Source organism: Cnephaeus nilssonii (genome assembly GCF_951640355.1).
Source record: "Cnephaeus nilssonii genome assembly, chromosome: 4".
NCBI lineage: Eukaryota > Metazoa > Chordata > Mammalia > Chiroptera > Vespertilionidae > Cnephaeus > Cnephaeus nilssonii.
The window spans coordinates 3,431,648-3,445,236 of record NC_137075.1 but is presented as its reverse complement, the minus strand read 5'-3'; the positions used below and the strand labels follow the sequence as shown (position 1 = coordinate 3,445,236).

Here is a 13,589-nt window from a genome sequence, read left to right as displayed (position 1 = left end):
CCTCCCCTATCCTCCCTCTGAGGCCCGATAGTCCGATCGATGCCTCCTTGTTTCTGGTTCTGTTCTTGTTCATCAGTCTATGTTGTTCATCATTTCCCCTAGATGAGCGAAATCATGTGTCACTAGAGATATACTTATAAGAATTGAATGTGCGACGAGCAATAATAGTTATGCTGACAGGCAAATGAATCAGTCTGTAGTGAGTTTCTTTCTGGTCCAACAGTTCTTTTGAGACCCAATATCAATGTCCACCAGTTCCTTATGAGTACATGTCGGCACTGACCCCTCAGCTCTGGATGGTGGACAAATGGTGGTAATGCAGGTCCGACTCCCTCTGGTTTGGTCTCGGCCGGATCCAGGGGCACGGCTTCACCCGGATCCAGGGGCCCACGGCCTCACCCGGACCCGGGATCCAGCCTCACCCGGATCTAGGGGCACACGGCCTCGCCCAGACCCAGGATTCAGCTTCATCCGGACCCAGGGGCGCATGGCCTCACCCGGACCCAGGGGCGCGTGGCCTCTCCCAGACCCAGGGTCACGTGGCCTCACCCAGATCCAGGGGCCCACGGCCTCACCCGGACCCGGGACCCAGGCTCACCCGGATCCAGGGGCCCACGGCCTCACCCGGACCCGGGACCCAGGCTCACCCGGATCCAGGGGCCCACGGCCTCGCCCGGACCCGGGGCCAGGCTCACCCGGATCCAGGGGCCCACGGCCTCGCCCGGACCCGGGGCCAGGCTCACCCGGATCCAGGGGCCCACGGCCTCGCCCGGACCCGGGGCCAGGCTCACCCGGATCCAGGGGCCCACGGCCTCGCCCGGACCCGGGGCCAGGCTCACCCGGATCCAGGGGCCCACGGCCTCGCCCGGACCCGGGGCCAGGCTCACCCGGATCCAGGGGCCCACGGCCTCGCCCGGACCCGGGGCCAGGCTCACCCGGATCCAGGGGCCCACGGCCTCACCCGGGACGGGGCTTCGTCTTCTTGATCCCAATTCTTGTCGGTCAATTCCCTCTCAGCAATTCCTTCGGCCATTTTCTCAAAGCTCTGGGGCGGCTGCCACAGAATTCGTTGGGTGGCGGGCTCAGCGAAGCTCCAGTGTGCCCGGTGCGCGGCGGCGGGCTGGTCCAAGGTCGCTGCAGCGGCACTCGGGTCTGCAGCGGCGACCAGTCGCCGGGCGAGCGCTCCTGGATCCAGGACCCAGCGGGGCCTCGTCTTCCCAATCCCAACTCTCATCAGTCAATTCCTTCTCAGCAATTCCTCCGGCCATTTTCTCAAAGCTCCAGGGCGGCTGCCACGGACCTCGCTGGGCAGCGGGCTCAGCGAAGCTCCGGTGTGCCCGGTGCGCGGCAGCGGGCTGGTCCGGGGTCGCTACATCGGCGCTCGGGTCTGCAGCAGTGGCCGGTCGCCGGGCGTGCGCACCTGACCACTTCCGGGGCGCAGAGATTCTTGAAGGACTCGGAGGTCAGCAAGTGCGGAGTCTCCCACCCCATGTCTCCCAGGGGCTCGTCTGTCCGTGCTCGGCAGCGAGTGGAGCCTTCCCCTCAGCCGGAGACCGCCGGGGGAACTGCGCCGAGCACGTTCCAGGCCGCCATTGTGTCGCCAGAGCCGTAGTTCTTAAAGTGTGATCTTTGGCTCACCGGCATCAGCATCATCCCGCGTCCCCCTCTCTTTTATTCTAGTTGTAGAGCATCTGCTCAGCCAGCCCTCCGGTGGTTCTGGATGGTGTCTGCTCTGCTCTCCCGTCGTAGACTCAAAATTGTTGTGGTAGGCAACAATCAGGCTTCCGCCCTATGCCTCCATCTTGGTCCTTGTTTGTATAGTTAAGTCTTGATTGTTGTTGGTGTCACTGGGAGGAATTGTGTCTATAAAGGAAGAGTTGCTGTGCGGGAGACACGTTTATGGGCCGGGTCTTGGTGCAGGAAGGCTTTGGCGCTCACTGAGTCTGCCTCTTGAATGTGTCCCTTATGCGAGTGGTTGAAATCTGGTGTCATCTCACACCGACCACTAGATGCCCTCGTTTCTGGGTCTCCAATGGGGTGCAGGTCAGCTACTGTCTGAGGCCACTCAGCTGGAGCTACAGCAAAAACTGCAGTTTTCTCCTCCTGCTTGAGTGGTTTTGGAGCAGTCTGACTGGAACTGCAGTTTATTTGGTATTTCTGATTTTATTTATTTGGGTCCTCTTTCTTGATGAGTTCATCAATCTTGTTTATCTTTTCAAAGAACCAGCTCTTGGTTTCATTGATCTTTTGTTTGTTTGTTTTGTTTTTAGGCTCTATGTCATTTATTTCTGCTCTGGTCTTTATTTTTTTCATCCTTCTACTTACTCAGAGATTTTCTTGTTGTTGCCTTTCTAATTCTTTAAGTTGTAGGGTTAAATAATTTATTAATAATTTTCCTGGTTTTTTGCCGAAACCGGTTTGGCTCAGTGGATAGTGCGTCGGCCTGCAGACTGGAAGGTCCCAGGTTCGATTCCAGTCGAGGGCATGTACCTTGGTTGCGGGCACATCCCCGGTCAGGGGTGTGCAGGAGGCAGCTGGTCGATGTTTCTCTCTCATCGACATTTCTAGCTCTCTATCCCTCTCCCTTCCTTCCTGTAAAAATCAATAAAATATATTTAAAAAAATAAAAAAATAAATAATTTTCCTGGTTTTTGAGATAGGCCTGTAGTTCTATGAACTTCCCTCTCAGGACTGCTTTCACTGTGACCCCTAGATTTGGGCTTGTTGTATGTTCATTTTCATTTGTTTACAGGAAGCTTGATCTCATTGATAGTCCATTCATCATTTAATAACATGCTATTTAACCTCCACATGTTTGAATGTTTTTGAGTGTTTTTACTGTAGTTGATTTCTAATTTCAGGCCATTGTGATTCAAGGAGATACTTGATATGATTTCAGTCTTCTTGAACTTGTAAAGACTTAGCTTGTGTCCTAACATGTGGTCTGTCTTTGAGAATGACCCATGTGCACTTGAGAAGAATGTATATTCTGCATCTTTGGGGTGAAATGTTCTGTAAATGTCAGTTAAATCCATCTGACCCAGTGTGTCATTTATAGAATCATTGTTTCCTTGTTGATTTTCTTTTTTCTGAAAGATCTATGCAGTGAAGTCTTTGACTTCGCTGTTTCTTTCCTGTCCTGGTTTTCTGGGCATATGTGTGTTGATACTGATGCATATAATACTACTAGTGGCCCGGTGCATGAATTTGTGCACATTGGAAGGAAATTAATTAGAAGAAATATTTTAATATTGCTATTCGCCCTTTCTCTATAATTGAAGTGTCAACCAAATTCACGATCGACAATGACAGATCGAGATACCCATGTGCGATTGGCGCTAGCGAGGGCTTTATATGTATTGTGCATGCACAAGTCAATTTGGCCTTTCATATATATTGAAAAAAACTTGCTTAATTAAACCCACTTTCTGATGTAGCTAAACTTTTTCCAACCCAGTGAAGCACCCCAACTTCTCTTTCGGGTAATTGTCAACAACACAGCAGTAAATATCAACGTGAACCAGATTATTATTGTAGATCATGCAGGGAGAACAAAGAGTAAAACATTTAACTGCAGCAGTGTTTGACTATATTCTGCACAGTGAGAAAACCTGAAGTCATTTTCAAGTCCACCATTTCTTACTTCTTTACAGTCAGGTCAAGTTTCTAAGCTTTCTAAATCTCCATTTTCCAGCTAATGAAAAGAAAATAGGATTCCACCAAGTCTCTTATTTACCTCCTCCAGGACTTATGTGAGGATCAAATGAGATGAGGCACATGAAAATGCTTCAGACATTTGGTTAAAGTGTGAAGTGTTTGCACCTGACTATAAAGCAAGTTGTGTTCCTGTACTGAAGAAACTGCAAGGAGGCCAGTCTCTAGGGAGAGGAAGCCGGGCATTGCTATGTGATGTCATTACCTGGCGCCCACAGCCACCATTGTTGGACTGGGCTGGGCTGTGGGCCGCATTTTGCGCCATGGGGTCTCGGCAGCGTTGGCTGCAATTTGGTGGGCTGTCGCTCCCCGGGGTGGTTGCTTTGTGGGCGCCAGGTCTGTAGTGCCCTTCATTGTTAAATTAGGGGCCTGCGGGGATTGGGCTGAAACCGGCTCTCCAACATACCCCAAGGGATCCCAGATTGCAAGAGGGCACACAGGCCAGGCCCAGGGACCCCAGCGGTGCACAATCAGGGCCCGGGAGGGACTGTGGGAGGACTGCAGGGCGTGTCCGGCCCATCTAGCCCAGTCCCGATCGGCTGGACCCCAGCAGCAAGCTAACCTATCCATCAGAGAGTCTGCCCCTGGTGGTCAGTGCACATCATAGCAACTGGTTGAACTGTTGGAGGGACAATTTGCATATTAGGCTTTTATATATATAGATGGCCTGGCACTGGGGAGAGGAAGTTGAGCGTTGCTACATGACATCATTACCCAGCGCTCACAGCCACCATTTCCGGGCTGGGCTGTGGGCCGCATTTTGCACCATGGGTCTCGGCAGCATTGGCTGCGATTTGGTGGGCTGTTGCTCCAGGTGGTGGCGGGGCCTCTGTCCCACTTGGGGGAAGCTGAGTGTTGCTTTGTCGACGCCAGATGCATGCTGCCGTTTTTCTTTAAATGGCAAGTGCACATCACGGCAGCTTCTGCATTGAGCGTCTGCCCCCTGGTGGTCAGTGCACATCATAGTGGCCAGTTGGACGGTGGGAGGGACACTTAGCATATTAGCCTTTTAGATAGATAGATAGATAGATAGATAGATAGATAGATAGATAGATTGATTAGAGGCCCGATGCACGAAATTCATGCAAGGGGCTCGGCCCTCGCATCCCTGGCGTCGTCTGGCTGTTCAGTCTAATTAGCATATTACTCTTTTATTATTATAGACAGACTTCAAGAGTATCAGCTGCTGCAGACTTTGGCCTTTTAAAACCAAGTACTTGCAGTGACTGAGTCTCTCTAACTTTTATAGCGTTCTCTTTATTTATGGTGAATAAAATGTTCAAGATTCTTCTGAGTAGTTTAAGGCAAGCCATAGGTTACTTTCCATATACTCTTTCCCTGTGGTATGATTATTGGGTCACATTACCTCAGATAGGCAGAAAATAACAAATTCTTCGAGAAAACAAGTTGCTAGTTGAAATTTTTTACAAAGAGGAAGGGTAGTAGAGGAGAGGAGGAGGAAGAAGTGGGGAGTAGATGGGGTGAACAAGTCATCCTGCCTTGAAATTGAATAGTGGGACCAGAGGGTCAGGAGGGTTAGGTCATGTTTGTTCCACTTCTGGGGAAGGATAAGGGTTTTGCTAGTAAGAGAAACCTCACTGCCAGGACAGCTTTTCTCCCTCTTTGGGACAAGCATGTTCTCGTTGCTATTACGTGCTCTTTGCCAGCCTTTTCATGGTAGTACCTAATATATCTTGGTAGATTTGGTCTTCGTGGTCCAAGCTTCACAAACCCTGTTCTGTGGAAACCTGAACAAGCTGTTCCTCTGTGTCCCATCCACTGCCTGAGCCTCTGGGGCTGCATAGCATGTCTCAGTCCCAGGCGAGGCAGATGGGTCGGGGAGGGTCAGTCTGAAAGACCTGGCTTTCACAGAATTCTGGGTTCAGTACACGCATTTGTGAACCTGATTTCCTGTAATCGCTGCCCCTCTCTCTCCACACCTCCTTTTGTACTGCAGATTCTGGCTTGGTTGTCCCAAGTGTTTCCTGTGAGCTACATAAAAAGCTGTTGTCTGTGGCTGAAAAGCATGGGCTGACTCTGGAGCGGAGACTGGAGATGACAGGCGTGTGTGCCAGTCAGATGGCACTGACCCTCCTCGGAGGACCCAACAGGTAAATGCCTCCGGATTGGCGGGGGATGCGTGTGCATTGATGCTGCTCTGCATGGGCCACCACAGAGCCTCACACAAGAGGCTCATTAGACAGTTCCTGCTTGGCTAATGGGAATGCCTTTATGAAGTAACTTTCTGGATGCTGGAGGTTTTTGTTCGCTTCTCTAATCCATCTCTGGTGAGTCCTCATTTTTCTCCCAGCAAGCCACCCTTTGGCTCTTTCTTTCCTGGTGAGAGCTGGCTTTGAGACTGCTGCTGACGACCAGAGGCCTGCCTTCTAAGAACCTTTGGCACTTGTCATTCAAAGGGGCTGGGGTACAAATCGATCCTGAGTTCCATACCCGAGAACTTCCAAAACCACCCTCACAGTTGGGTGGGAGAGCTCGAGTTTGGTATCTTCGCACCTACCATTTCGGTTTATATGTCAGGAGCAGTGCTTAATTTTATTTGTGGACATTTACTGATACAATGTGCCAGCCTTGTGCTAGGACTAGGGATACAGAGAAGGAGAAAACACTGCTTCCGCCCTCTAGTAGCCTAATGGGGCCTCCAAAAAGCACGATGCTGTGGTAGAGGAAAAAGAAGATTCTCCAGCAAGCCACATTTTTTCCTACTCCAGGAAGAAGCCAGTCAACCTTCCTAGAGCAGGGGCATCCAAGCTGAGTCCTGCAGGAATGGAGAAAAGTAGTCTAGATCTATGGAGTAGCATGTGCCAAGAGCAGAGAGAATTGAGAGACCGTGGAAAGTGAGGGGCTGTGAGTCATTAAGTATGGCTGGAAAACAGGGCTTGGTGCAACTGAGCAGTAGGGAGCTGCTGAAGGGATTTCAGTTGGGTTGTGACATGATTAGTCTTGGGTTTTACAAAGATGACTTTGGCTGAGTAGATTAAGTGGAGGCAAGACTGGAGACATTGAGACCAGTTAGCAAACTGTAACAGAAAACTGAGTCAGGGGCTAAATGATGGTGGCCTCAACCAGGGAAGTAGAGATCAGAGAAGGGGAAATAAGTGAAGAGTTTTGTTTTGTTTTTTAAGGATAAAATCAGGGCAGGGCCATTGCATGGATGTTGGAGGTGATGAAAAGTGGAGAGTCTGTAGTCACTGAACTTCAAGCTTTCCAACATGGCTATCTTGTTGGATGGTGATAACATTCACTGTGATAGGAAATGTGAGAAGAGGAGCACGTTTGGAGGAGATGGTGGATCTTGTTTTGGATAGGTTAGGTTTGAGAGGCCTGTGAAGTAGCCCAACAAACTATTAGCCGTCTTGATCTGTGGTTTAAAAGACAGCCTGAGCAGAAGATAGAGATCTGGAAGTCATCAGCTCATAAATGGTATAGAATAGATGAGGTTCTATAAAGAGAGTATAAAGAAAGGATGGGCCTAGGGTGGAATTCTGGGAAACATCAGCACTAAAGGCATAGTTGGGTGATCAGGAGCCTTCCAAAATGGCTGAAAGAAAGCTAGAGAGGTAAAACTAAGAGGATAGTGCTTCAGAACCCAAGAAATAGTGTTTGAAGAATAAAGGAATGGTCAGCATTGGTGCTGCTGAGATAGCAAGCAAAATTAGAGTTGACAAGTGTCTGCTGGATTTGTCAATAAAGAGGACAGTGGCAACCTTGTGGGAGAGAGGTGTCTAAAGGGAACCAGTCTGGACGTGAGGTTTCCCCTTCTTCTCTTCCACTCACCTTGCCCTATAGCGTTGTAGGTGTGTTTATTCCTCCTTGCCCTTGATTTAGGCTTGCTTCTCAACCGTGCTGGATTCCTGGCTTCTCCTATGCCAGCAAAGAGGCAACGGAGACCCTGTTCCTCACCCCCACCTACACACACACACACACACACACACACACACACACCCGTCCCCAAAGAAGGAAATAGTGCAAGCTGCCCTCTGATGGAGCACCAGGCCCTTGGCTCTGGTGACTGCTGCACCTCCCCAAAATTGGCCATTGGGGCAGCTCCTGGAATAAGTTCTTCCTAGGAGTATTTGAGGCCATTAAGTGGCTTCCCAGAAACAGAAGTTATACTCTCTCAAGCCAGCTTCTTGGAGCTGGCTGTGCTTGTGCCTATATGAACTCTCAGGAGACTGTCCCCTGTCCTTTGCAGCATTTGCTGGCTTTCCTTTGAGAAAGATTACCACTTAGTAAGCAGTTTCATGTATATCAAGGACCATGTACTTTTTGTTGTTGTTAATCCTCATCCAAGGATATTTTTTCATTGATTTTTAGAGAGAGTGGAAGGGGGTGGGGGAGAGACAGAGAAACATCGATGTGAGAGAGACACATCAATTGGTTGTCTCCTACACGTACCCAACCATGGCCAGGATGGAGCCCTACAACTGAGGTACGTGCCCTTGGCCAAAATTGAACCCGGGACTCTTCAGTCCATGGGCCGATGTTCTACCCACTGAGCCAAACTGGCTAAAGCGACCACGCACTTTTTCACTGTGCTTTCACATAACTTCACCTCAAAGGTAAGTAGTAGTCTAGAGTTCTAAGATGAGCCAGCTAAGGCTCAGAGAGCTAGAGCCAAAGACTTGCCCATGTGACCTTGCTCAGACATGGAGCCAGGTGTCTGATATACATAGATGTTTCCAGTGCCTGTGCTCTGCTCCCTACTGTTGTGTGTGTTGGTACCATGGTCTGCTTTGAGTCCTCCGATGGGGAATGCCTCTGTGAGAGGGAGAGTCCGTTTAGGAAAAAGACGTAGGTGAGTCATATGCCAGAACTATGCAGTGTCTGTCTGAAGGGAGTACTCCTATTTCCTTAAGATGAAATATAGAAGAAATGAATGGTATCCCCCAAATTTATTGGAGGTTGGGGATTTCCTCTTTGGTTTGACAGCACTGTCATCTTTCTCCCTTTGGGAGACCAGTAAGTAACCGGCACTGCTCCACCCCAAGCAGGGACCTGAGGCTGCTTCTGTACATTTCCCCCATCTCCCTGCCCAGGGGCAGACTGTACCGCCTTTGGGTTGGGCACAGCTCCCAGGGCTCATCCCTACCTTAACGTGCGGCTTCTCTGAGACCTGAGAGGAAACTCAAAGTGATGTCATCAGGAAGTGGGTGTCCAAGTCAATTGCCAGCCTCGGAGGCTGGGAAACCCCTAGCTTGCTGCCTCCTCTATGACGAGTACTATGATAGTGCAACATCTACGAGCACTTTTTGTGTGTTGGGCTCTGTTCTCAGAACTGATCCACACAGCATCCTGTGAAGTTGGTCCTATTAGTATCTACAAAGTTGCCCTTATTAAAGCTTACTGGCAGCTTAGTAAAGAGAACGTGGACTGGTAACCAGTGGAGGACGATTTAGAACTATCCCGTCTGGTGCTTACTGTGAGTTTCTTAGAAGCTGAGCCAGAGTAATCCTGGAAAAGGTGAGCTTTGAGCTGGAGCTCACAGAAAAGGTGGGCTTTCTGGGCAGGGAACAGTTTGAGCAGAATCAAGAAAGAGCTTACAAGTGCAGGAGAGAATGATGAGACCAGACCTAACTGCAGTGGGCAGGCTTGTTGGGGAAGGAAAGTAAAGAAGGCTGCTGAGGTTAAGCAGAGTTTGGACCTGATAGGTTCACACTGTGAGAACAGTAAATGTTGTTGGTAAGAAAACAGTGTTCTGTGGAACAAGATCTGGATGAACTGCCTAGTGAGAAGCTCCAGCATATGAAGTGACACTGGGGTATGGGACACGCTGTAGACCTCTGCAACCCGGGACCATCAGGAACGCTGAGAGCAACAGGTGCCGAGGCTCTTGGTTTGGGTGCAAGGGATTGCCAGGTCTGCAATTGAGAATGCGTCTTTACCTCTGTTCCAGGCTGAATCCCAAAAATGTTCACCAGAGGCCTACAGTGGCTTTGCTATGTGGGCCCCATGTGAAGGGGGCTCAGGGTATCAGCTGTGGACGGCACCTAGCCAACCATGATGTCCAGGTGATCCTCTTCCTGCCCAACTTTGTCAAGATGCTCGAGTCCATCACCAATGAGCTGTCTCTCTTCAGCAAGACCCAAGGCCAACAAGTGTCTAGTCTCAAAGGTGAGCACTTGCGCGAGGCTGGGCTGAGGCTGCCTCCCTCCTCAGTAGTTTGATGGTCTGATTGTACTGCCCAGTGGCGACAGGTGGAAAAACACCTGTGTTTAAGGCATGCTCTGCCTGTTGTAAGGAGTCATAGTACAAATGGGAACTACTTTGGTATTGACTTGCCTACTTCCCATCCCTTCACCCTCCTTGTCCCATACTCAGATAGAGAGCTGTTGACCCATTTATTCATTTCACAAATATTAATGGAACAGGCACTGTTCCTGACACAAGGGATAAAGCAATAGTTTTTGTTTTTCTTAAATCCATGCTTCCATGGAGCTTAACATTCTGGTTAGGACAGATGAATAAGTAACATTTTTTGTAGTATTTTGGAAACAAATAAAGCGGAGAAGAGAGTGTTGGAGGGTTGGGTGAGGAGTAGCAGACTTAGATATTTCCACATCAGGTCATCAAGAGCCTATGGATGGATCACTGTAAGGGTTTGAACTTTTACCAGGGTGAGATATAAAGTCACCGGAGGATTAAGTAGAAGAAAAGTATAATCCAGCTCAGGTTCCACATCAAAATTAAACCACAGAACAACCGTCATTCAGAATCACCTGAAATCTGGCTGAATGGAAGTCCTACAACTAGGGAATTAAAGCAAGTACATTGAGACTGGTAGAAGGGGTGGAGGCATGGAATAGTCTAGTCCAGTGGTCGGCAAACTGCGGCTCGCGAGCTACATGCGGCTCTTTGGCCCCTTGAGTTTTTAGCAGAGGCCAGCTTAGGAGTACCCTAATTAAGTTAATAACAATGTACCAATGTTTAAGTTTAAAAAATTTGGCTCTCAAAAGAAATTTCAATCGTTGTACTGTTGATATTTGGCTCTGTTGACTTATGAGTTTGCCGACCACTGGTCTAGTCTGACACCCACTTGGCGTGTTTTTAACCAGGAGGGATATGTTGGCCACAGAGGCCCTCCTGTGAGGAGCAAGGTATCCCAGACCCCTACGCCCAGGATACCAGTACTGGGAAGAGAAGTCTCAATAACTTCAGGCTGTAAAAACCAGCAGGAATTGTGGCTGAGTGACCTGGAGGCTACTGGGATCCCAGGCAGTTCCTCTTAAAGGGCTGGCGCACAAACTTAGACTCATTCCCTCTTGAGCTCCAGTGCTGGGGAAGCAGCTTGGAAGAATCCAGGGACATACGGAGAGGAACTAAATTGTCTGGCATCATAAGAACTGGGGGTCAGCTTTCTTCCAGACAGAAGTGCTGGCAGAGGCCGTTGTTCCTTTTCGGAGACCTACCTCCCCACCACAGTGCCAAGAGGCATCACCATATCTGAGTCTCCATCAACCTGGACTATACTGTTCATCCCACCCTGGTGATTCCCTGTGACCCTGCCCCACCCAGTTTGCAGCTCTCACCCAAACTGTTTGCAGTGGTTTTTCCATAAGAACGGCTTGTCCTGGCTCAGGCTTCAGACTTCTCTAAAATTGAACAAGCAGCAGCTGGCCTCAGTGTACCCCATACCTCTCAATCAGTGGCTCCAGGCCTGGCACTAGCAGCAGCCTGCCTTGCTTCACAGCTGGGCCTCGTCTGTGCACTTCCCAGCCCAATACAAATAGCAGCCATCTGCAGATCTCTGTAGCTGGGTGGCCCAGGCAGAGGCTGACTTTGCACTTCCCTGGAGGCCCTAGAGTCAGTGCACCTGGTGGACAGCTTCAGACCAGAGCAGATTACAACTCTTCATATCCACAAGCGACACACACAGGGGGCAGACTCAGTGAGCACCAAAGCCCCACTGAAGCAAGTCCTGCTCCATAGGGGTGTTTTCTGCACAGCAGCTCTCCCACTGTAGTTGCAGCTGGTCCTCAAGCTGATTGGCCTGGTGGTCAATTCCTCCCAGTGACGCCAATAGCAATCAAGGCTGAACTACAACAAGACTGTGCACACAGCCCACACAGGGATGCACCTAGAGTGCCCAGCTGAGGTGACTGGGGAGGCTGAGCCACTGGGCTCTACAGGACACCTACTACATAAGGCCACTCTACCAATTCCAGGAGACATAGCGGCTCTACCTAATTCATAGAAACAAACATAGAGAAGTTGCCAAAATTTGGAGACAAAGAAACATGTTACAAATGAAAGAAATGGAAGCAACCAAACTACTAGATACAGAGTTCAAAACCATGGTTATAAGGTTACCCAAGGATCCTAATGAGATCTTCAGGGGGCTCAAAGAGCTTTGGGGGACTTAGTGAGACATTCAAGGATCTTAATGAGACTATCAAAGACAAAAAAAAGTCCAGTCAGAAATCAAGAATAATTTACAGGGCTTCAACAGTAGAGGATTTTGAGAATCAAATCAATGATTTGGAATATGAGGAAGCAAAAACACCCAATCAGAAGAGCAAAAAGAAAAAAGAATCCAAAAGTATGAAGATAGAGTAAGGAGCCTCTGGTACAACTTCAAGCGTACCAACATTCGCATTATGGGGGTGCCAGAGAAAAAGAGAGCAAGATATTGAAAACCCATTTTAAAAAATAATGACAGAAAACTTCCCCTACCTGGTAAAAGAAATAGACTTACAAGTCCAGGAAGCTCATGGAGTTCCAAACAAGAGGAACCCAAAGAGGCCCATACTGAGACACATCAGAATTAAAATGCCAAGGGTTAAAGACAATTTTAAAAGCAGCAAGAGAAAAGCAGTCAGTTACCTACAAGGGAGCACCCATACGACTGTCAGCTGATTTCTCAACAGAAACTATGCAGGCCAGAAGGGAGTGGCAACATACTCAAGGTAATGAATAGCAAGAACCTACAACCAAGATTACCCAGCAAAGCTCTCATTTAGAACTGAGGGTCACATAAAGAGCTTCACGGACAAGAAAGGAGTTCATCACCACCAAACCAGCATTACATGAAATGTTAAAGGATCTTCTTGAAGAAGAAGGGAAAAAAAGGATAAAAAACGAACAATAAAATGGCAATAAATATATATCAACAATGGAATCTAAAAATCAGAACAAATGAACAAGGAATTTAATGAACAAAATAAACTAGTGAATAAAATAGAACCAGAGGCATGGAAACATGGAACACACTGATGAATCTCTGAGGAAGGGGAGAGGGGAGGAAGAGATTAACCAAAGAACTCATATTGCATACATGCATTACCCAGGGACACAGATGATAAATAGGGTGGTGAGGGCCTGGGGCGGGACCGGATCCTATTGGAGGGGGACAATGGGGAGGGAAAGGGGAACATCTGTAATACTTTCAACAATGAAGAGTTGTTTTTTTAAAAAAAATGAGTGACTCCAAGGTCTTTGGCCTAAGTGACTGGAAGGATGGAGGTGCCATCACTGAAATAGGAAGATTTGAGGGACGAGGTCTTTGGGGGAAGAGCAGAAGCTCAGAGGTACCGCTGGATAAACAGGTGGAAATTTATATATGTAAATATGAGTCTGGAGTTTAGTGAAGGGATCCACTCTGGAGTTATAAGTGTATATGTGGTATTTAAAGCCATTATGAGTCTGGATAAGGTATCTCCTAGGAAGAGAGAGTAGATAGAGAAGTTGTTACACTGTTTTCTTTGTTTACAAGTCAGGGAGTCAGAGACCAGCTAAGGAGACAGAGAAGGAGTGATCAGTGAAGGAGAAGGAAAATTAGGAGAGTCTGGTACCTGAAAGACAAGTGAACAGAGGTGGGTATGATGAACTGTGTCAGCAAGATATTCTAGGCTGTCTAA

The 13,589-nt window shown here is 48.6% G+C and overlaps 1 protein-coding gene across 1 annotated transcript in view; it reads left to right on the top strand.

The window, feature by feature from the left end:
- EDC3 (enhancer of mRNA decapping 3) overlaps positions 1 to 13,589 on the top strand; it is an 89,680-nt gene that overhangs the window by 72,613 nt on the left and 3,478 nt on the right. The window contains exons 5-6 of the mRNA XM_079768861.1: positions 5,672 to 5,825; positions 9,629 to 9,846. Coding sequence (XP_079624987.1) covers positions 5,672 to 5,825; positions 9,629 to 9,846 — 372 coding nt within the window. The remainder of the gene's footprint in view (positions 1 to 5,671; positions 5,826 to 9,628; positions 9,847 to 13,589) is intronic.